The sequence below is a fragment of the Polyergus mexicanus genome, unplaced genomic scaffold, assembly GCF_030449975.1.
Source record: "Polyergus mexicanus isolate NDT 795.1 unplaced genomic scaffold, iyPolMexi1.0 SCAF_4, whole genome shotgun sequence".
Taxonomy (NCBI): Eukaryota; Metazoa; Arthropoda; class Insecta; order Hymenoptera; family Formicidae; genus Polyergus; species Polyergus mexicanus.
The window spans coordinates 3,574,544-3,596,591 of NW_027223324.1; the positions used below are offsets into that span (position 1 = coordinate 3,574,544).

The following is a 22,048-nucleotide window of genomic DNA, read 5'->3' on the forward strand; positions in this document are numbered from 1 at the left end:
ACATATCACGCCGCGCCTTGAAAATCGACCTTATATAGACAGCTCGAAGTCGCCGAGAAAGTACGAGAAGAAGAGTGTGTGATATTCATAAACGCAAATTTCGAAAAACGAAAGAATGGCGGCGATCAGTTTACTGAATCCGAAAGCCGAGTTTGCCCGGGCGGCTCAAGCACTGGCGGTGAACATTACTGCCGCGAAGGGGATTCAGGATGTGATGAAGACCAATTTAGGACCCAAGGGGACCATGAAGATGTATGTACCCGTAGATTCACACGTGCCGCGATTCCGTCTATATCGCTCTCATAATCAATTTTTTTGGTATTTCAAACTATTTGACGCTGAATGTTCCCGAGACAAAATATCTATCGCGTCCACTCTTTATTCCCAGTCGCGATTCCGAGGAATCCGTTTACGATTTCTTAACGACGTATTATTCTCCTTATTAGGACACGTTTTACGAATTGCGAATTAAGCGTTGACGTTTCATGCATATTATTTCTTAATAAAGCGTTTCTGTTTTTGTTTGTTTAATATATTAATATGTTATTTTGATACCTATCCTCGATATATAACAACAGCAAAAAGAAAATATTAATAAATTTTTTGAGAGTTTTAATTTAATTAATTATGGAAATATTATTTTTATATAATAGCGCGCGAACGTTAGTTTTGTACAAATCAAATTTCCAGGTTGGTTTCTGGAGCTGGAGATATAAAAATCACGAAGGATGGCAATGTACTTCTACATGAAATGCAAATTCAACATCCTACAGCATCCTTAATAGCAAGAGCGTCTACAGCTCAAGACGATATGACTGGTGACGGTACAACCAGCACTGTGCTAGTCATTGGTGAACTTTTGAAGCAAGCTGATCTATATATAACAGAGGGATTACATCCTAGAGTGATTGCCGATGGTTTTGACTTAGCTCGTGCTAAGGCATTAGAAATATTGGATACGTTGAAAATTTCGATCGAGCCTATTAAGACAAGCCTATTGGACATTGCAAGAACCTCGCTTAGGACAAAAGTTCATCATACTGTAGCCGACAAGTTAACTGAGATTTGTGTGGATGCTGTATTGGCTATTAAGCAAGAGGATAAAGAGATAGACTTGCATATGATTGAATTAATGGAGATGCAACATAGAACAGCAATTGATACTACTCTAATTCGTGGCATAGTCACTGATCATGGAGCCAGGCATCCGGACATGCCAAAGAGAGTTGAGAATGCTTATATTCTGACCTGTAATGTGAGCTTAGAATATGAAAAAAGTGAGGTAAATATATAATACTAGAAAGAATATATAAAATTAATTTGGCACAAGTATAGGAATACTAAAGATATAATTCTGTTTCGGATTCTAATTTTTAATAGGTGAACAGTGGATTCTTTTATAAATCAGCTGAGGAGCGCGAAAAATTGGTGGCCGCTGAACGCGTGTTTATCGATAATCGTGTGAAGAAAATAATCGAATTGAAAAAGAAATTGTGCGATGGAACGGATAAATCGTTCGTCGTGATAAATCAAAAAGGAATAGATCCACAATCCCTAGATATGCTCGCAAAGGAGAACATTGTCGCTTTGCGTAGAGCCAAGCGCAGAAACATGGAGCGTTTAGCGCTTGCATGTGGTGGTGTAGCCATGAATTCTGTAGATGATCTGAAAGAAGAACATTTGGGATGGGCTGGCCTTGTATATGAACATGTGCTGGTAAATTTCTATGTTTGACACAATATTGAGACAAGAACTATCGTAGTATAAATCAGGCTAAACATATTTTTTAATAATTTTTTTTAGGGGGAAAACAAGTACACTTTCATAGAAGAATGCAAAAAACCAAACTCTGTAACAATTTTATTAAAGGTAAAATTTATTGCATTTGATTATTTGTGCTCACATATGCATCGGAATACTTATAACATATTGATATTCCAGGGACCTAATAAATTTACAGTAGAACAATTAAAAGATGCTGTACGTGATGGACTTAGGGCAATAAAGAATGCTATCGACGATGGTGCAATTGTGCCTGGAGGCGGAGCTTTTGAGGTTGCAGCTAGCCAAGCTCTTCAACGGTATAAAGAACAAGTAAAGGGAAAGCAACGTTTGGGAGTACAAGCTTATGCGGAAGCTTTACTTGTCATTCCAAAAATTCTTGGTAAGCTGTATAATACTCATGAATCTCTAATTTTATCAACACTATTAGTATTGTCATTATTAACATCTGTTTCTACTTTTTTTAATTTTCAGCTGTTAATAGTGGATTTGATCCGCAAGATACAATTGTTAAATTATTAGAGGAGAGCACTGCTCTAGAAGAAGCTGTAGGGTTAGATTTGTCCACAGGAGAAGCTATAAAACCCGCGGATGCTGGCATTTATGATAATTACAATGTAAAGAAACAAATTATCAATTCTTGGTAAGATATTGCTATTGAAATATAATTTAAATTATTAGTAATTCATATGTGATGATAACTTACATGGATTTTTTCAGTACAATAATCGCCAGTAATCTTCTTCTGGTTGACGAAATAATGAGAGCAGGATTATCTTCGCTAAAGGGTTAATAACTCTTATGAGATACAAAATTTAAGAATTATTAACAATTTTTTTCACGAAATCAATTAAATTACTGAATTATTCTTTATATTATTCATATTGCATTATGTCTGTTAACTGAATTCGTCGCTTATATCGCTTCTAATGTGAATATTTAATATGATAATGAATTTTCACACTGAACTTAATAAAGTAATGCTTTTGTATAAAATATTCCATTTATTTAACCAAAATTTATAGCGTTGCAAATTTAAGATGAAAAATATAAAAAGCATCTCTGAAAGCATAAATTTATAAATATATAAATAATATAAATATATGCTATATTTTTAAGAAAAAGAAAAAAATATTAATAATTTTAACAAAGAAAAAGTTAGGGTATTAAATGCAAAAAACGGGAAAGAGGACATAAGTTAATCCTGTCAAAAGAGATAGATATATGATGTGATGCTCCCATTTTTTGTGCTAAAAAATAACTTAGTATTGTGCTCGATGATTAAAACAAAGTAATTATTCATATATATACCAATTTATAAAAATTAAAAATATTTATTTGAAGTATGGTACATATATTTACATCTCCTTAAGATATTTCCGTTACAATACATAGGACGCGTGTCAGTCTTGTTTTATTACAGAAAATCCTGCTTACTATTTTCTATCATCTCAAGATGATATCCGGGATGAAAGAAAAATTTGGTCACTGGAGATTACAATGTAATACGCTAACTTAAAACTTGATATCTTTATATTATTCCTGTATACACCAAACGTGATTGCTAAAATAGTGTATCGTAGGACTTTGAACTAAAGCTTATCTTTATTTTTTTGTAAAAATAAAAAAGCATGATAAAATATTTAAATAACAGATATTTACATAATACAAAAGAGAGAGAAAAAGGGGGAAGGGGGATATATATATATATATAATGATAATATCATTTCCTCTTACCTTATTTCATATTAAAACTGTCTTGCTATTTTGAGTGAAATAGATACAATGTTGAGTGATACAAAAATGACTAATGTGTAATTTTAGAAAGAATATTAAAAATAGTTTTTTATTTAACTTTTTTTCGATAATTAGCATGATGTAAGTTTGCAACGTAATTATAAATTTAACTAATTCGATTTCAACAGACCATATATGTTTCGTATTATATAAAAGTATCATATCTCTAACATATATTCGAGACATTTTTTAAAATAAAATATTCTACGAACTTTTTAATTGTACTAATCGTTTATATGATCTTTTTTCCTTTAATGCTATTTTTTAGTTGTGTATCATCACTTTTACTATATACATGTAGCATTCTATGAAACGAAGAAATCAAAAATAAAAAGATACAAACGACATTAATTGTTTTTCGTTTCTGATATCGTAAATAAGTTTTATACAAAAATTGTATTTAGGATTTTGTATTGTAAATCCACTCATTTATCAGTTTTCGCGGTGATTTGCTCAATCACTATTAATAATGAAAAATCCTGAATCTCGATATAATACAAAATTATGTATCTACCTACTTACCTGTATTATGTGAAAAAAATAAATATGACATTAGTCGGAGTTCGACAAGATCGCGGTATATCTAGGATCTTTCCTGATATCCTTCAACAGTATTTTTGGATTAATATTAATTAATGTAGACAGAGTGAGACAGGTTAACCTCATACTATGACCTCCGACTACCATATATGTGTTCAACTCAGCCAGATTAATTGGGCTGCTTGGTATTCCGTAATGGGAGGATGGTTCACTCTCCGTCTGTCCCACTTCTAATTTTGTCTTTATGCTGCGTGGCATCGACTGGTATGACATAAAAGCGCTCGACGGATATCTTGGCAACGGATTTGTAGATTTGCGAGCGACAGCCTTGAACACACGCGGACCCGGTCTCGCGTACGAGACGAGGGATCTAGTCGTAGACTTTCTCGCGACAGCCTGATGACCACCGCTAGCACTGCCACCTTTAAACATTGAAACGCTGGGAATATGGCTCTGGTTGCTCTTCATCGCAACATCACCGAAATCCAGACTCCGCTTAGCCTGATTCACTATCAAGTTCTCCACAACCGAGTTCAAATTGGGAATACTCTCGGTTTTCACTGCGGGACTTGAATATTTCGTAGAATTATACGCAGGGAGCCGTATCGGCGTCCTAAAATATAGACATTCGCGTTGTTTAATTAGGCATCTTTTTATAGAGGCGACAGCAGCGTACGAGGTATAATGCGATCTTACCCTTTCGACTGATCCTGCTTCTGTTGCTGTAGCTGCTCCTGCCATTTCTGTGGCAGATGAGAATGAAACATGTTCTGATGCGTCATTCTATCGCTGTCAGTCTCGCAAAATTCCTGGCACCACTGACAGACCCATCCGCGCCGTTGAACCACAATCGATGATAGGTTCTCTGATCGCTCCACGAAGTCACGAGGCGATTTTTTGACGACATTCTTGTTCGCACAATTCTTGGGTGATGACAATCTCGACAAAGGTATCTCCTTATATTTAAACGGTAGATTAATTTTTGCGTTGAAAGCGGTTTCCGGGCCTTTCGATTCCTTATGCACGTAACTCCAATGTCGCTTGACGGACGGCAATGAGTTGCTGCGAAAGATGCAATAGAAGCAACTGTAGATCACCGTCAACGTCGGTTTGCCGGGAGATATCGCAGGTTCTTCTTCCTCTTCTACCTCCTCCTCTTCTTCCTCTTCCTCCTCTTCCTCCTCTATATCGTCTAACGTGTCACATGTATCGATATCCTGTTTCTTAGGCATCGACGGCTTACTGATTGCCTCGCCATAGGAGGATCTGGCCGTCGACGATAATTCTTGGTACTTAAACTGCATCGTAGGGTGATTAAATTCCCAATGTTCCAGCAATTCGGCCTTGAAGGAGCAACTGTAAGTGCAATATAAGCACTTGAGATTGTGCTTGGGAGTGGCATGCGATCTCATGTGTGATTTCAGACCGGTGTAATTCATGGCCGTGAAGCCGCACACCTCGCACTTTTCTCGCATGTCCGCGCGATTGCCGGCAGTGGTATCGCTGGCATCCTCCGCGTTCAATTTCCTTTTTTTGGTTTTTAGCGGACAAACAATGCCATATTCCTTTTCCCAGAACTCGTTGGTCAGCTTCGCGTTTCCCCAAGCAGATGGATTGTGTATGATCTTCTCCGGATCCTTCGGATGCTTTGAGCGAATGTGTTGACGCATTATCAGCTCCGAATTGGTACTGCGGTCGCAGTAGGGACACAGGAAGCTGAGTCGTTTCAAATGCGAGTATTGAATGTGCAGCTTCAATCCGCGCGGACGATTGAAGATCATCTGACAGTGCTTGCAGACAAGTGGTTTTTCCGATATCTCCTCGTTTTTCTCGCAAACTGCGCGTAAAAATCGTATATGATATATTTCATTTTATATGGGAACGATTGAGATACAATAATTCTGAATATGATCTGTGTACTTACATTTATCATTTTTGGGCTTATTTTCGTTGTTCTTATTCTCGAGTGTTTCGTCTTCTTTCATATCGATAATAAGATCCTCGTTGTCTCTGCTGTTACCATCATCGGTATCTATGCTGCTCCTATTAGCATTTCGAACGATGTCGCTCTGTAGATTAGATATTGTAGGCGCGAGATTTACAGTTCTCTTGTTAGTTTGGGTTTTTTTAGGAGAAATTGCGTTATCAACTTCTCGACTTCCAGCAGATGTATTATCAGATATCTCGACACTTTTGTAGATAACATTGATGTTTTTAGCCGCCTTGATCATAATAGTCTGCTTCTTCAGTAAAGTCATTACCTGCATAAAATTTATATACGTGATTCTCGCTTGTCTGGCGTTTCTAACCTGATACAAAAAATTACAAATCTTGATAAGAACATACCCAATCCTCAATTGCATTGTCCGGGGAGAGTGGTTCATGTTCCGGAGATTCTCCATTATGACGTTTTCCAAAATGTTGTATTAACGCATTACGATTCACCGATAAATATCCGCAAGCTTTACAATGCCATCTAAAAATGAATACATATCTTTTTTAATAATATTTTCGCAAAAAAATGAGCAATTTTTAAAAATGTCATAATGCGCAGAATGCAATCTGAAGACAAATTGTTTGCATTCTAAGATTTAATATCACTTACCTCGCATAATTCAACTCCCTGTAAAGGTGATCTCTCATATCGTGTTTATACTTGGTTTTGAAATTATTACACAATGTACAGATGTATAGGTTGCCATCCGGCTTGCCGTAAGGTCCAAATCTTCCCACATCCGAGTCGTTCAAATCAGTCGCGCCCGTTTTAGAATCTTTAGTCGATTTGTTGACATCACGCGCTATATTACCTTTGCTCTGCTCATTTGCCTTTCTAATTCGTCCGTCGCCTTCCGCTTCTTCGGATAGTTTGTCGCACGAAAGCGATCTCTTCGATTTCTCTTTAAACTGTTTGTTATTATCATCGCCTGACTTTCCTGATCTCATCTTAGCTGACTTTGTCAAGATTTCCGTATCGTTCTTGCGTTTACCCAGAGATACCTTTGAAGGGGACGACAATCCTTCGCACGTCACGGGATCTTCGATCTCCTCTTCTAAAAGAATACCGCGAATATGTCGAATCCGCGGCACACTTCTTCTCCAAAGCGGCGTCGTGTCGAAGGGCTCATCCTGTCCACCTTGCTCCGTAGTTTCTACATTACGTTTATTGACCCCCTTTATCCTCTGATAGATCACAATATAATCGGCATTGGAATCGTACGCATGCTTGCCGCTTATATGTTGCTCGAGAACTATCTTTCCGCTCGTCTTGAATGAGCACAAGGTACATTTGTATTGACCACTCTCGCCATGAATGGTATCCGCGTGGACGGTTATATCGGCTTTGTAAACACACTTGAAGTCGCAGAGATTGCACTTCCAATGATTGCCGTCCGGATCAGGAACTTCTTCCTCCGTTTCCTCATTAATCGTTTGTTGAACGTTCTCCGTATTCTCGATTTCTCTAACTACTTTCACGAATGGTCTCTTTTCTGGATGCTTATCGGTAAGATGCCGTTCCACAACGTGTCTAGATGATATTTCAATACTATCAGAAAGCATAGAAAATGCACTCCCGCCACAAAAGAAAGATCTTAAAACATCTGACAAGTGTAACATTTTTTTCATATATCAATTTTTTTGATTGAATGAATAGTATTATATTTTATGATACCTGTTATTTCAATTATACAATAATATTAATGATTACTATTAATAGAGTAATACTTGTCATATGTTTTAAAATTGTAACATTATATATAAAACAGAAATTTTATTAAAAAATATGAAAATAATATAATCATATGCGCCACAGAGTTAAAAAATTATATAAATATATGCAAACCTGTGATAATGATGATGATTACAGTGGGAACATTTGTAGAGCCTTGTATCGTGCATTTTTAAGTGAACACCCATTTTATCAATCGCTATATTTTGGCTCTCTTGACCCGGTGGCGGTGAAGGACAATGCGGACAACGGAAATACGGTTCTTCCGAATGTAGAGCCTTCAAATGATACCTCAGCATCGCTTCATCCACCGTTAGATAATTACATTCGGCCACGCTGCACACATACCTATTCGCGAGAAAGTCAATAATTGTCGAAACTAAATGTCGTATAATATTTTGCAATCTCAAATCTGATATATACCTTTTATGTTCCGGTACAAACTTTGGTATACTATCGTCTTCTTTGCTTTCTTTAACAGTTTCTTTCGGCTTTCCACCCATTCGCCCGTTTTGGTGCGAGCTACTCGCCAGATTCACCATCTTATCGAACATCTTCTCCTTCTTATCTAAACAGGGAACGGGATTGACAGGTCCGCTCTCGGGCACAGTTTGGTCTTTCGCGTGTAATTGTAAATGTCGGATAATGTTTGTTCGAACTTTCGTTGTGTAAGGACACATGGCGCACTGGACTTCCCGATTATAAATCGCCTGACGCGGTAATTGCTCTATTTCATCAGGGCTGAACGATAACTTCTCGACATCTGTAGACTTTTCAGTTTCTTGTTCCACTCCGGATTTTGCACCTTTACGCTTCTTGGTTTTTCGTTCAGCGGATCCAAAAGGCTATAGAATTTATATACACGAGAGAATGATATAATATACGTTTTTTTTTTTAAAGAAATATATGTAATATTTATTTAAAATTTAATATGGATAATTATTAAAATGAAAGAGACTTACAGTTGCTTGCACAATAAAAAGGCCTTCGACTGATGGGTTTGTTGGATCTGCAGGGACTAATTTCGTGCTGAGATGTTTATGTTTCGTCTTCATATGTGCCGTAGCTTGATATGAGACCGCGTATCTATTCTTACACAGCGAACATCCGAAACGCTTCAATCCGTGAGCCTTCATATGTTCCAGAAGAAAACCGATTTTAATAAAACGTTTTTTACAATGCGGACAAAATAAATTTCTGACAGGTTCTCCAAAATTACACTTCTTAATGTGCGTCTTTAATAAAATTGCATTCGGCGCCGCGAAACTGCACTCTAGATAACCACATTTGTACAGTTCAAGTCCAGCACGGCCGGTATCTTTGATATCATCTAAGGTTAAAGGTTTTTCTGACTGCGCGTCTGCAGACGTATTCGTAGACGCCTTTAAGGATGTGCATTTATTTTCACTAGTATCGCATAATGCAGATTGTTCCTTTTTTTCAATCTTCAGCTTAATGGAAGACTTTAAATCCGTCGTTAAGCGATTTGCATTATCTTCAACATTCTTTTTCTCTGCAATTTTCTTTCTTTCAATATTCTCTAAAATCTCGATATCACTGTCTTCCGTTTTATCTGCAGATATTGCCGCATCATCATTAGAGAATGACGCGTTACTAGAATCAATAGCAAGAGTTTTCAAAAATTCTGGATTATCAAGATTAGTGTTGACAAATTCGTCAGTACAATCGAATTCACTCGACAGTTCTAACGGATCTATTGTACCAGAATCATTTATGCACGACAGCAGCTCAAATTCCTGTTCCTGAAGAATCTGATTTATAGTACTTAACTTGCCCTTCTCCGATTCTTGCAGGAAAGATTTATTTTTTAGAGGTTTTTTCTCAGTAGTGTTTTTACTCGCATTTTCAACGATACCATCAGCGAGAGACGCATCTATAGACTGTTTTTTTGAAATATTGGAAACATTGGCACAAGCTTTCATGTTGCTCATATTATTACAATTGCTTTCATCGGTAAAACTGGACATAGTAGAGTTGTTTGGTGCATTAGATTGTTCTGGATTTGAAGCAATTTCTATATTTGGTGAAGAAATCTGTTCATTTATTACATCTTTCATAGAAGTATCCTTTTTGGAATCGTTAACATTCAATTCGATATTTTTTTCGTCCACCTTTATAAGCTCGTTAAAAGTTCGCATAACGAGTTGTTGTATAACGTCCGCATTGCGTTCTATCTATAATACATGTTTTATATGTTAAATAGACAATTGATAATAAGCAAATCGTGATGTTGTAATGATCCCAAACAGATTTAAAATAAAAGTGATTTTAACATAATAATAATAATGTTTTTATTGCTGTTGTTTAATTAATTATAGCAATTATACCGTTGGAGGAAACGAGCGCTCAAGAGTTTGTGGTAATCGATTGTAATGAAAAGCGCTTAAATGTTGGTGCATCTCGGTTAAGATCTCAGTACCATATAAACAATATACACATTGATATTTGGAATATCCGTGCATCTTATAGTGCTATAAATATTAAAACATGAAATAAATAATACAATCATGTCCCATTTTCTAACGAGAATCAGTTGAAATTAATAGGAAGATACTTACAGATATTAGTGATTTTATCGTCTCTTGTATAGAGTTACACAAATGACACGTGAATTGAGAAGATTGATGTTTCGTCTTTAAGTGCATAACGAATGTTTCAAGTGTATAAAAAAACTGCCCACAATCTAAAATTAATTCATATTAATAATTATTTTAATAGAATGTTATGTATAATTTATTCTATTAATATATTTTTTTGTAATATATTAAAATATTGTATTACAATTGCAATACAAAATTATGCAAAAAAATTGTATTGAATTGTATAAAACATTATCATAATTATTGTAATGACATACCCTGTTTGCAAACAAATGGCTTTACATAATCTTGACGATTAATATCTTCCTGCTTTTGGACCGGTTTAAGCATTTTACCTACTAGAAAGTAAAACCTGCTGCCAGGATGGCAAGTTATCTAAAAAATTTAATTCATCAGTCACAGATATTATATATTATTTTCTTCATCTAAAACAATAGCTGAAATTAATTACTTGATGTTGTTGTACATAGGATGGCGTAATGGCCCGATAGAAGCAATAAACGCACTGATATCGACACAGACTATGTTTTTCCCATAAATGAGTTTTCATGCTGATCCAGTTGTTTAAAGACATGTAACAATAAGCGCACTTCTCATAATCATATGGTGGTATGCTGTTGTTCCGTTTACTAGTTTCATTGCAGTGTTGGAGATAATGCTCAGAATATAGTGAGATAGAGTCGGTCGTATAATGACAATCATGACCCATGCACTTAAAAAAATGAATCAGTTTCGTCTCTACCAACATCGCCGCGTATGCGTCCATGGATTTTAGCTTCATTGCTATAGACGAGAACGACATATCCTTGGACGATTTGACTAGCGGCACAGGCGTTCGTACTACCTTCAGTATCTTCAAATTGGACGGGTTTGCCGACGAAACTGTCATTTGTCGCATCTTTGGGGCAATGGGCACAAAATTCGTAGCCAAACGATGAGTGCCGATAGATTTTGCCGAGGATGTTGGCGGGCTCTTAACCGGAAACAACGTCACGTGCTCCGACGTAGTCGGTTGAATAACCTGAGCGTTCGCCAACGATTGCGGTATAATGTTCAACTTCTTCAATATTATAGCTTGATTGGGTTTCCTCAGGATAGTAGGTATCCCTTTATTCTTCGGAGAGATCTCTACTGCTTTTCTGATGTCATTTACCTGTGAGAATAATGTAATAACAAAATAAAAATGTAATGAAAATGATTTAATAAATTGAATATTTTGACAATATTTCAAAGATAAGAAAATATTGCGATATATATTCTCCACTTACGATAGAACTTTCATTCCCAGTATTGTCGGATCTGGGTGCGAGGCTAATCACGTTTTCAATCTTCAAAAATGAACACTCTTCCTCTGTGTCAGCCTGTGACATGTCTATTGCGCCGTCCGATTGAGTTCCATCTAACAATAAAATAATTTGATCTATTATAATTCATAAATACTTACATATATATATATATTTTTTTTTTTTATTAAATATGTTAATTGGCAAAACTCTCCAGAGATTCTTGATTAATATATTGAAATATCAAGAGCACTATCACAACGTGTAAATAATTGTAAATGCTCCTACCTGTACTGAAAACTCGTGTATCCTCTTGATTATCCGACGATTGTACCGGCACAGATAGCATGTCGCCGCTCAGTCGCCTTAACCTGATGAATTTCTTCGGTGGACTGATATCACCGCGTGGTACCGATGTTTCCGACAAATTTTCATCATTTGATTCTTTCGCCAACAGACGCTTGGCAGTGGCGATCGGTATGACATCCGGTGGATTCGGGATCGACGATATGGGCTCGCTCTTAATCTCCACTTTAATGTCAACTGTTGGCTCAGGCACAGGCTCCAACGGTTTGACATTCTGAAGCTGTGCAGCCAGCCTCTGAATTGTTGTCAGCATTGGATCTCGCGACGACAATGTGTTCATGCTCGACGTCTCCTTCAGGATCATGTTGACATCGGTTGGCGGCTCGGAATCCGATTGCTCGCTACTGGAATCCGATTCGAAGATCGGCGCCGAACGCTCATTGTCGCTGATTTCACCGTCGCTCTCATCGTCTTTCTTGCACGGATCCATGATTGCAAGAGGATCCCGGATCTTTATCCCATCCGCTTTGTCGTTCGTCATGTCCTTCATCTCTGATTTATCAGTAATCTGTTCTTCTATGGAAGAAGAATTTTCTTGATTATTTGGTTGACCCAGCACATCCTCCTTGATTATATTGTTCTCGGATTCTACGATAGAATTCGTGAGAAGCAATGAAGGATTTTCTCTTATCTCCGGAATATTCAGCGCTAATGAATCGCATTCAGGAACAGGACTAACAACCGCATCTGTGCGCATCTTGTCCTGTAGCTTGTCTATTATGGACAAATCTGGTTTAGAATAGTTCTTTAAAATACCGATATTGTGAGCAATTTCCTGCATCATCTTCTGCCGTTCCCGCTGTATTTCGTCCTCTTTGTTTTCTAACTCCGGCGGGCAAACAAATACGCTTAAATTACCAGTGCTCACCGGTCCTTCCGGTTGTTCTTGAGACACTCCTGATCTTTCTTCCGTTTCTTCTTCCTTGATGTCGATTGCTTCCTCCGTTTTTGGTTCATGTAGAATATATGCTTCGCCAGTATTATCATTGTTGTCTTGAGATACTTCTCTCACGATATTCATCTCCAGCACATCCATGTGTTCCACGTCTTCAAGTTCAGAAATTTTCGGCTTTGTTTCTATGACAAAAGATTCTTCTGCGTTGGTAGAAATCGGTTCTCGCAACATCTCATCGCTACTACTCGCGACATTCTCCACGCTCGTTGCAGACATATTAATTTTCAGGATCTCAGTACTCATCTTAGTATCTCGGTGCCAAAACGCAACGTGGGCCTCCACATTATGCCGCTTCAGCTGCACGTAATTGCAACTGCGACATAGGTAGCCGTAAACGGCGCCTTCCTGCGGCACATCATCCTCGGACGCAGACTCGTTGAATGTGTCGTTGTGCTTGCGACACATTTTATAATAGTGCATTCTCATAGATGCCTTGGCCACCGCTTGATAAGAACAACTGTTGCAATGGAATCTGTATTCACCTGTATGCGTGGTACAATGCTCGTAAAAAGCTTCGAGCGCCACGTCCGCCGCGCCTTCCGTGACATAGTAACAGAATCTGCAGCAGAACTTGCATACCTGGGTTGTCTCTGTCGCGGATGCTATAGTCGCGCTACTCTCCAGAATTGCAGTTTCGGCATTTGTCGGGTTGAGACGCGCAATTAGTACCTCTTGTCCGGGATGATTCATCTTATAATGGTGAACAATGTTTTTGCCCGTGAAAATGCACAACAGGCACTTGTACTTGTTCTGACCGGTCCATATATAGTCTATCAGTTGTTTAATCTCGATTTTGTGAAAAAGTCCCTCCATCTGCTCGTCGTAAATGATCTTTAATGTTTCTTTGTAAGATGTGTCCGTGGTAACAGTACACGGTGGCGCTATAATAACAGCATTTGTTGTACTTTTTGTTTCTTCCGTCTCGATCTTTATTGTAGGCTTATTTTCCTCAATGGAAATAAGCGACTCGTTCGAAAGTGCTTCCTTAATTGCATCCAAAGACTCTGTTAACGCCAAATTTAACTCGTTATAATCTATATCAAAACTATCGGTTTTTATAGATGGTTTAGTATCGTATTTTACTAAATAATCTACATTTACGTTGTCTACAATATGATTATGCTTAGGAGGTTTCTCTACCGCTACAGTTTTGTTATCTTCCGATATTGATCGATTATTTTCTACAGTATCCATTGAAACATTGAATTCAGTATTTGTTTCTTCGATATTTGTCTGAGCGGTTTTAGAGGAAGCGGTTTTCTTCTTCCTTTTCTTAGTAGACACTATTCCCATCTGCCAACTAGATTTTTTTTTCTTCTTCTTTGTCAAGGTCTTTTTCGCATTCGTCTCAGTGGTTGGTGGTTCGTTCGTCTCTTCATCGAGATCCGCTTCGCTACCTTTGTCGGTCATTGACGCGCTCTTCTCTGTCGTTGCCGGCACCAGTCCCACTAGGATATTGCTTAACAACTCCTCTCTAGTGGACGTTCTAGCTGCGCCACCGCTCGTTCTTTTTCCAGCAATTGTGCTACTCGACATGGAAATGTCCGATAGCGCGCTCTCCTCATCCGTAAAAGACATTCCGTCCTCGCTCTTGTCGTCGCTAAGCAAGGACGTCTTTTTCGATTTCGAATTTCGTTTACTCACGTTTTTGCCGGTTTGTCGTCGCTTCAAACTCACCAGCGTGTCCTCTGAATCCTGATCGGACTGCTTCTCCGGTCGAAGAGAGACATCCACCGCTGCAGCTAACTCGGATACATCTATGCCGAAACTCTCATCGGACGAACTATCAAACATAACTTTAGAGGAGTCTATCTTTGCGATATCCGCCTTCTCTACGACCACTCGTGGCTCCTTCACAACATCCTTATGCAAGATGCGTTTGGATCTACGAAGCGGATCATTGATTTCCTCGCCGCAATCTCCTTCTTGATTCGATGTCTTATTACCAGGACTGTTTAACCTCTCAGTTCGCAGAGCCAGCGGTTGATCCTCCTCACTATCAGAATTAGGAATAGATTCTTTAGAACGTAGATTACGAGTCTGTTTAATGTCCTTTTTATTCTTAACTTTCGGTTTATTCGACTCTCCAATATTACGAGATCTCAAAGCTTTCTTCGACTTGGTGTTGTTCGCTATCGCTTCGGTACTTGGCTCCGCGATCTTCTTCTCAATCGCGCTCGTTTCGTCCTTCCTAGAACTCGTTGACAGCGTGCCCGGACTCATTCCTGCAGTTGGCTGATCTTCCTTCAGTAATCGACACATACGATGACCTGTTGCTGTCACTACGCCTTCACTAATAAACATTTCTCTGATATCCTCTTGCAACATTTCCAGAGAATTTCTTCTCTTCGTTTTTATCTTCGGTTTATCTCCAGAAATTTCATTAGCTCGATCTGTAATGTTAGAAATAGGTTCCGCGCATTCTGTTTCATCTTTATCTTGATCCGACGGACGTTCTATGTTACTTTTATCCTTAGATTTTTCTATAGATATTTGATCGACCTTATCTTCAGCTTGTTTCTTCGCTTTATCATCATTTTTTAATCGACTATTTACTTGCTTATTGCTTTCTAATTGAACATCAGTCTTTTCATTACTATCTTTTAACCGATTTTTCTCCTTATTATTTTTTTTCTTCACACGTGTGTTTTTACTTTTATCATTGTCATATACTTGAACGTCACACTTTCCGTCACGATTTCCTGATGAGCTATTATTTTTCTTTGCAGTAACATCTTCAATTAGCTCTTTACTTACATTATCAGATACCGTTATTTCATTTTTCTCTTCTAAATTTTTAAGATCCGTTGTAGAAACTGGTGTTCTCTCTTCGCTCGCATCAAAACCGGCAGTTAAGACTTCGAGTCTCTCTGCAAGACACTCATCATCCGAGCTATCCGACACAATTACTCGTCTTTTCTTCTTGGTTGAAGTCTTCTTCGCTTCAATCTTAGCTTCATCTTTATCCGAGTTGCTTTCAGACTCAGACTCAATAATCTTCTTGATTTTTTTGAGCTTCTTCGTCTCCAACGCCTCCCCAAGCTTCTGTATTAGTTTGGCTTGTTCAAATAACTTTTTTCCTTCACCGGATTCGAAAGATTTCCTGATGAGCGCCTCGATCCATTCCTGTGTTACCTCTTCCTTCGGCTTTGACTCGTCCGTTTCTGACTCATTCTTCTTGTTTTTCTCTACATCATTAAACTTGGAATCGCTCGTCACCGAATCTGCTTCACCAATCTTCACCTCGTTCTTATTAGTTTCTTCGACAAGAGACGAGATAACTTCTCCTTGTTTTGCAGTATCATTTTGCTTGGACTGGAACAAATCCTCCGTTACACGATTGCTATCGCTACTGCTGCTTACTTCAGCACTTGCATCATCCCTGCTCATATTCTCAAAACGTGAATTTTTATTTTTTTTCTTATTATCGTTCTTTGTACGCGACAAGCCACGTGAAATGCTTTCGGTCTCTTTCGTTTTGTTGGACATGCGATTTGATTGCGGTGGTTCGGATCGCTTAATTTTGGGAATCTTAAACTTCTGCAAACCGGAATTTTTATTGGCTTTCGTGTCAATCACGCCATACAGACTCTCTAACGGCGACTGCATTCTGTCTTTCGGCAGCTTGTCTATCTTCTCTTTCACAGATTCTGGCTTTTGCGATTTAGTTTTTTCTTTCCTTGTTTTTATGATCGGTGGCCGTTTCCTAGGATCCTTCTCATTGTGAGTGGCATCTTTGGCTTTAGTTGGCGTATTCACGTGTTTATCTTTGGCAAGGCGTGGATCTCTAGCGGAACCGCCAGTTTCTTTGGTCTGATTCAAGTTCATCATATTATGGTCTGTACGAACGCGTGGATCTCGATTCGGAAAGCCGTCTCGCGGCCAATCGGGTCGACGATTAAAACCAGGCCTCATTTCTGTCCTATTCTTTTCATAATATCCGTCCCTCCCACGACCTCTGTTACATCTATCCCGTGTTCCCCAGGGATAGGGTGTGTTGGGCCGCGGATACAAAGTTCCTGTAGAATTTTCCTGAATTCCACAAGGGATCACATTTTCACCCACCCGGTTGGCGGACCCCTCCCAATTCGGTCTCACGTGGGGATACTCTGTTGATCTATCAACAGCAAAAGCTGGATCGTAAGATCCTTGATTCATTTGAAAACCTCTGTATTGCGATGCGACCGGAAACGCGGGGGAAGACATTAAAGGAGATATATCCTCCCGAATATTTTCTGGTCTTGCAGTCACGAGATTCATATCTTGCGGTCGTGCAGTAGGAGTTATTAATGGTCTGGGACCAGCAGGTAGAGTTGGACCAGCCGGAAACTGATTCGGCCTAAATTGTGGTTCCATCGAATGTTGATAAGGATGCTGAGGTTGCAAGGATGATTGAGCTATTCCGCCATATGCAGGAGGTGTCCACTGCGTGTTACCAAATGCATGATCGTTGGTGGCAATTGCGGAAGGTTGCCAATGCATTTGATTAACGTGCATGTTGTAGTAGTCGATACCTTCTATCACGAATTCGCTTTCCGATCTAGACGGAGCAGTGTCCTTCCGTGCTTCTGGTGGTAAGTTTGAACGTCTCTGATACAATGGAACGTTTCTCTCATCCGATTTGTTCGCAATATTATGATAAAGAATTGATATCTGCGGTGATGCTTCCTCAGGAATGTTGGAACCAGCAGTTAGCTTATCTTTCGCGTTTTCATGACCGTGAGAATCGCGTTGACGTGGATGCCTCTCGTAGTTATCCGCATAACGTGGCTCTTGGAATTTAGAATTCGAAAAAGATGTTTGCGGTACCGATCGATGATCGTTCAACTGATGAGATGGTCCTTTAATTTCATTCGACTTTACACTCGAGGTTCCCGCTGCATTCGATAAGCATTTTCTAGAAGTGATTTTAATTGTATGCTTGTCCACCTCCTCTGATCGCTTCTCGTTCTCTCTGTCTGACAAAGGACCTTTCGATACTTTGCCGTCTTTGGCTTCCTGTTTGCCTGAATCTTTTTTGTACTTCGCAGCGTTTTCATTCGCCTTATCATTCCTTTTCTCGCTATCGCTTTCATCGTTTAACAGTTCTGCCAAATCTTCCATGGACAGCGGAGGCTCACTCGAGAAAGGTGGTGGCGAGAATAAAAGCGGTATCGACGACGGTTTCGGCGGCAGCTTCGACGACGTATTGTGGTTATCTTTTGATCTGGGTGACATAATCGCAGGTTCCGCAAACAGTATCTCGGGATCAGGAGATTTGAGTCTCACATCTGGAACGTTGACGGGTGATTCCGGCCTAGAAGAATTATTGTCGGTTATTATGTCTAAATTCATCAGCTTGCTCTTCTCTAGAACTGATGTTAATCGCCTAGAGCCGCCGAGAGAAGGCACCGGAACAGTTGGTATGTCTTGCGAATCCAACGCATAATTTCTGCCGTCGTTAACTTTTTGCGGCAGATTGTTACTGATCAATTTTGCCGCGGTTGCTACGTCGTGACTAGAAGCGATTTGCGAAGACTGCCAATCATCTCTGCTCTTTGTAATAGTATGCCTCTCCGATTCTTCTAGCATATCCCACTCGGAGAAAGAAACATCCTCTGAATTAGAATCTGTTGGCGATGAGATGGTTATTTCTCTCCGATCCGTAAGCGTTATAACCGGTATTTTACGAAATTGTCGTCGTCTTTTGTTTTTGGACAAGTCCGTATTGCGCTCCGTAGGAATTATTACGGGTAGAATTTGGCAATCAGGACTGGAGGATCTGACTGTGTCCGGACTCGCCGGCGTTTCTTCGATTTCTACATCCTTTTCCGCGTCTTGTGGTTGTCCTGCCGCTTTCTTGTATTGATCTGATTTCGCATTCTCCAACGAACTAAAAGTCACAGAGAAATTCTTTCTTTATGTATATAATGCTTCTGGTATCTGGTATATTGCGGGTTTTAAGAATACTCTGAGCAAAAAATTTTGACTTAAAAGTTTTGTTCACGATTGTTTGCACTTTTTCTTTTTTTTGTAATTTTCATACGAATGTAACACTTACATCGAAGATTGCGGTGTAATGCCATCATTTTGCTTAGTTGGCAATTGCAAACCAGGCGTATTTCCCTGAAACTCGTGTCGAATTAGAATGATTAAAACACAAAAGTCAAACATGCACTACGGAAGCCTGAAAACATTTAAAAGTACAAGAAAATGATGCAAACAAATAATATTACAAATGTGAAGAACCAAGGATTGAGTACGAAGCAACTACAATTCTAGAGACCAAAAAGAGAGAAGAAACTTGTTCACAATTTTATGTTTTCATTATACATTATTATCTATAGTGTATGCAGTGCATTTAAAATCATATTACAATAAATGCGTACAAAATAAGTGCGAATTTCCGAAATCCTTCATAATATCTCGAACTGTACAGATTGATAGATATAGATATTGTATATAAAGATTTTCAGTTGAATGTCGTGATGAGAATACCGCGACATTCCTGAGATAAAACAGATCATTATACGATGTAAACGTGATGGAAATATTACGTTAAATTAGTATATATTATTTTATTCTATTTCGTATCTTCTATTAAGAAAAAGAAAAAAAAGTGCAAAAATAATACATATAAGATATGCTGTTCAAAACAAACAGATAATTTTCTCAACCGTACACATGCATGCATGTATGCACAACATGATAGAACTTTTTTATTTAAATTCTGTATAATTTTTTTAATGTATAAAATTTTAATGAATAAGCACAATTTCTTAATTCTCTTTCTCAACGATAATATCTAAATCTATGCACAAAATATTTAAAGAAATAATTCTTTATTAATTGTTTTGTGTGCAATGCATATAATAAAATATATGCGAAAATATAACAATATGTTTAACAATACACAAAATACAAAAGAATAAAGGCAAAATACATATAGACATGTACAGAGCGTTCTAAAGTTTATTTTTTTAATATTTAAGAACATAAATATAATCATAGACAAACTGATTAAAATTTTTAGAACACTCTATATAGGTCTAATGAGCTTATTCGTAAACATTAAATGAGATAAATTATCATGTATATGAATCCCAACTTAGTGTGCTTATATGTAACATGCATATGTCAGCATATCTACCTTTTCTACTCTATTGTGCAGTTTCTGCAAAACATCCTCGCATCGCTGCAAGGTCTCGATCTTCAACCTGTTCCGCCAATAACATTTTAGTTAAATAAAAAACGTCTACACTACAGTATTATATTTTTTCATGTAGTATCAATTTTTTACAATAATATAAATCCATAAAAAAATTTCAAAAAGATATCGATACAAAAAAATAAATCACAAATTATGCAAGCGAAATTCATATACTAAACTGTAATTATTAAATAATTATTTAATAAGTATAGCGGTTTTGTATAAATTTTCTATCCAACATACTTTCGCTTGCTATTTGACAAAATCCCGTGGAGACTTTGCATTTTCTGCAATTGAATTTCTCGATTGTCCTTGTCCTTAACGTTTTGCAGCCTCTCAATCATCGCTTCCAAAAATGGAATGTATTTTTGCATTTCTGCAAATTTCTTGTCGTATTCGTCCATCTTGTACCTTGTTTTTCGTCAACCTGCATTTAGACAGAAAAATTATGCTATTTTTTTATAACTATTATTGTATTTTTATTTAATTCTGTATATTCATTACACTTTACAAATAAAATTAAAAAAGCAACACAATATCAATATAAATTACAGAATTTTCTCGTATTACAAGAGCTGTGCTCAAACTTTACTTTTTAATGTGTGACGTTGTTTACTTTATAGGAATTGTCCCATAAATCTTGTCGGTGGCTCGTTTGAAGAAGAGTGAGACAAAAATAAGAGGAAGCGAGATAGAGCAACATTTTATGATTTTGACAAACCTTGAGCGCCCTCGATAATGCCGGTTCTCGACATTAGATAAAAGGCTCTTAAGAAACTTTCGCTTGTTCAAAAAATAAAGGGTATAACAATTTTCTAATCGAGTGCAAATCTTTCTTATAACAAAAGAACATCCTCTCTTTTCTCAAACAAATTCTATTTTTTCATAATACATACCGATCCAAAAATAGATTTAACATAGATTACGGTATTTTGAATAAGCGATGCATTTGTGGAATGATAAAGAAAAATCTCATTCCCCAAAAAAGGGGAACGCAAGATGCTAGTGAAGATTTCTTAAGAATTATTCTGTCACTATCTTTGACATTATATTCAACTAGTAAAAGCCTCATCCAAGGATGGGCAAAGCATGATCATTTATCTATCTACTTCTCTCCTCCCCCCCTCATTTATTCTATCTTTATCGAGGTGAGAACGGTAGTTGCGTTTTATTATATAAGATCTTTCACATGTGTGCGCATACAACACAACACACACATACACATACACAGTTCTCTTAATTCTGTATACAGTAATTCTCTTAAACATACTTACGTCGGCATAATTGCCATTGTGAAAAATGGTATGTAAAATCCTAATTATCGTAACTTGATGAAAACACATGGTCAAATAATTTTATTATTATTTAAATAGTAGTCTTTTTCATTCCTGTCGGATACGAAGGAATAAACTGTATATTCTTTAATATTAACGCAGTGTTGAGAATTGTAAAAATTTTTTACAAATCATTTCATAATCTTTTGCTGTCGCAGATCATCTCAAATAACTCCATCTTTAAGAGGCAATTATGCGATAAGTTCGACCGTTATAGCATGCTTCTTTGGTCATTTGCTCAATTTCAATCTTTCGAAAAATTGATAAATATTCAAACTGCATTGTTTTCATTTTTATCAACTAATTCGATTGTGTTAATCTATCTATTTATCATAGAACAGATACAATATAATATTCATTGATGATTCTCTTCATCTAATAATCCTCATGCGCTGTGATTTACTTAAAAATCTTCATTGAAGTAACGAAAGTATGACACATTTCACAATTTTAT

The 22,048-nt window shown here is 37.5% G+C and overlaps 2 protein-coding genes across 8 annotated transcripts in view; one reads left to right on the forward strand and one right to left on the reverse strand.

Annotated features, from left to right (window-relative positions):
• Positions 1 to 3,455, forward strand: Cct6 (chaperonin containing TCP1 subunit 6). The gene is made up of 7 exons (XM_070295134.1): positions 1 to 252; positions 691 to 1,282; positions 1,381 to 1,716; positions 1,804 to 1,869; positions 1,942 to 2,164; positions 2,257 to 2,425; positions 2,503 to 3,455. Exons 1-7 carry the CDS (start codon positions 116 to 118, stop codon positions 2,573 to 2,575), a joined length of 1,596 nt encoding a protein of 531 aa, XP_070151235.1. The 5' UTR covers positions 1 to 115; the 3' UTR covers positions 2,576 to 3,455.
• LOC138932880 (uncharacterized) overlaps positions 3,116 to 22,048 on the reverse strand; it is a 26,992-nt gene continuing 8,059 nt past the window's right edge. For 3 of the 7 annotated variants that reach the window (XM_070295127.1, XM_070295128.1, XM_070295126.1), the window contains exons 2-18: positions 20,504 to 20,687; positions 20,201 to 20,267; positions 19,112 to 19,182; positions 12,039 to 18,943; positions 11,736 to 11,866; positions 10,919 to 11,620; positions 10,725 to 10,842; positions 10,426 to 10,550; positions 10,195 to 10,338; positions 8,809 to 10,041; positions 8,270 to 8,691; positions 7,961 to 8,194; positions 6,725 to 7,663; positions 6,466 to 6,595; positions 6,044 to 6,380; positions 4,816 to 5,956; positions 3,116 to 4,732 (exon numbers count right to left, since the gene is read on the reverse strand). In XM_070295127.1, the coding sequence (XP_070151228.1) occupies positions 4,132 to 4,732; positions 4,816 to 5,956; positions 6,044 to 6,380; positions 6,466 to 6,595; positions 6,725 to 7,663; positions 7,961 to 8,194; positions 8,270 to 8,691; positions 8,809 to 10,041; positions 10,195 to 10,338; positions 10,426 to 10,550; positions 10,725 to 10,842; positions 10,919 to 11,620; positions 11,736 to 11,866; positions 12,039 to 18,943; positions 19,112 to 19,182; positions 20,201 to 20,267; positions 20,504 to 20,664 (13,461 nt within the window). In that variant the 5' untranslated portion in view covers positions 20,665 to 20,687 and the 3' untranslated portion in view covers positions 3,116 to 4,131. Of the gene's footprint in view, positions 4,733 to 4,815; positions 5,957 to 6,043; positions 6,381 to 6,465; positions 6,596 to 6,724; positions 7,664 to 7,960; positions 8,195 to 8,269; positions 8,692 to 8,808; positions 10,042 to 10,194; positions 10,339 to 10,425; positions 10,551 to 10,724; positions 10,843 to 10,918; positions 11,621 to 11,735; positions 11,867 to 12,038; positions 18,944 to 19,111; positions 19,183 to 20,200; positions 20,268 to 20,503; positions 20,688 to 20,852; positions 21,490 to 21,534; positions 21,933 to 22,048 lie in introns of those variants that run through there. The other 4 variants (XM_070295129.1, XM_070295131.1, XM_070295132.1 and 1 more) reach the window with 4 other exon arrangements.

Excerpts from the sequence above, each read along its gene's own strand:
- Cct6 (XM_070295134.1), top strand. The coding sequence starts at position 116 with ATGGCGGCGATCAGTTTACTGAATCCGAAAGCCGAGTTTGCCCGGGCG. Across the intron at positions 253-690 it reads CCCAAGGGGACCATGAAGAT|GTTGGTTTCTGGAGCTGGAG; the intron begins GTATGTACCCGT and ends TCAAATTTCCAG. Across the intron at positions 2,165-2,256 it reads TGTCATTCCAAAAATTCTTG|CTGTTAATAGTGGATTTGAT; the intron begins GTAAGCTGTATA and ends TTTAATTTTCAG.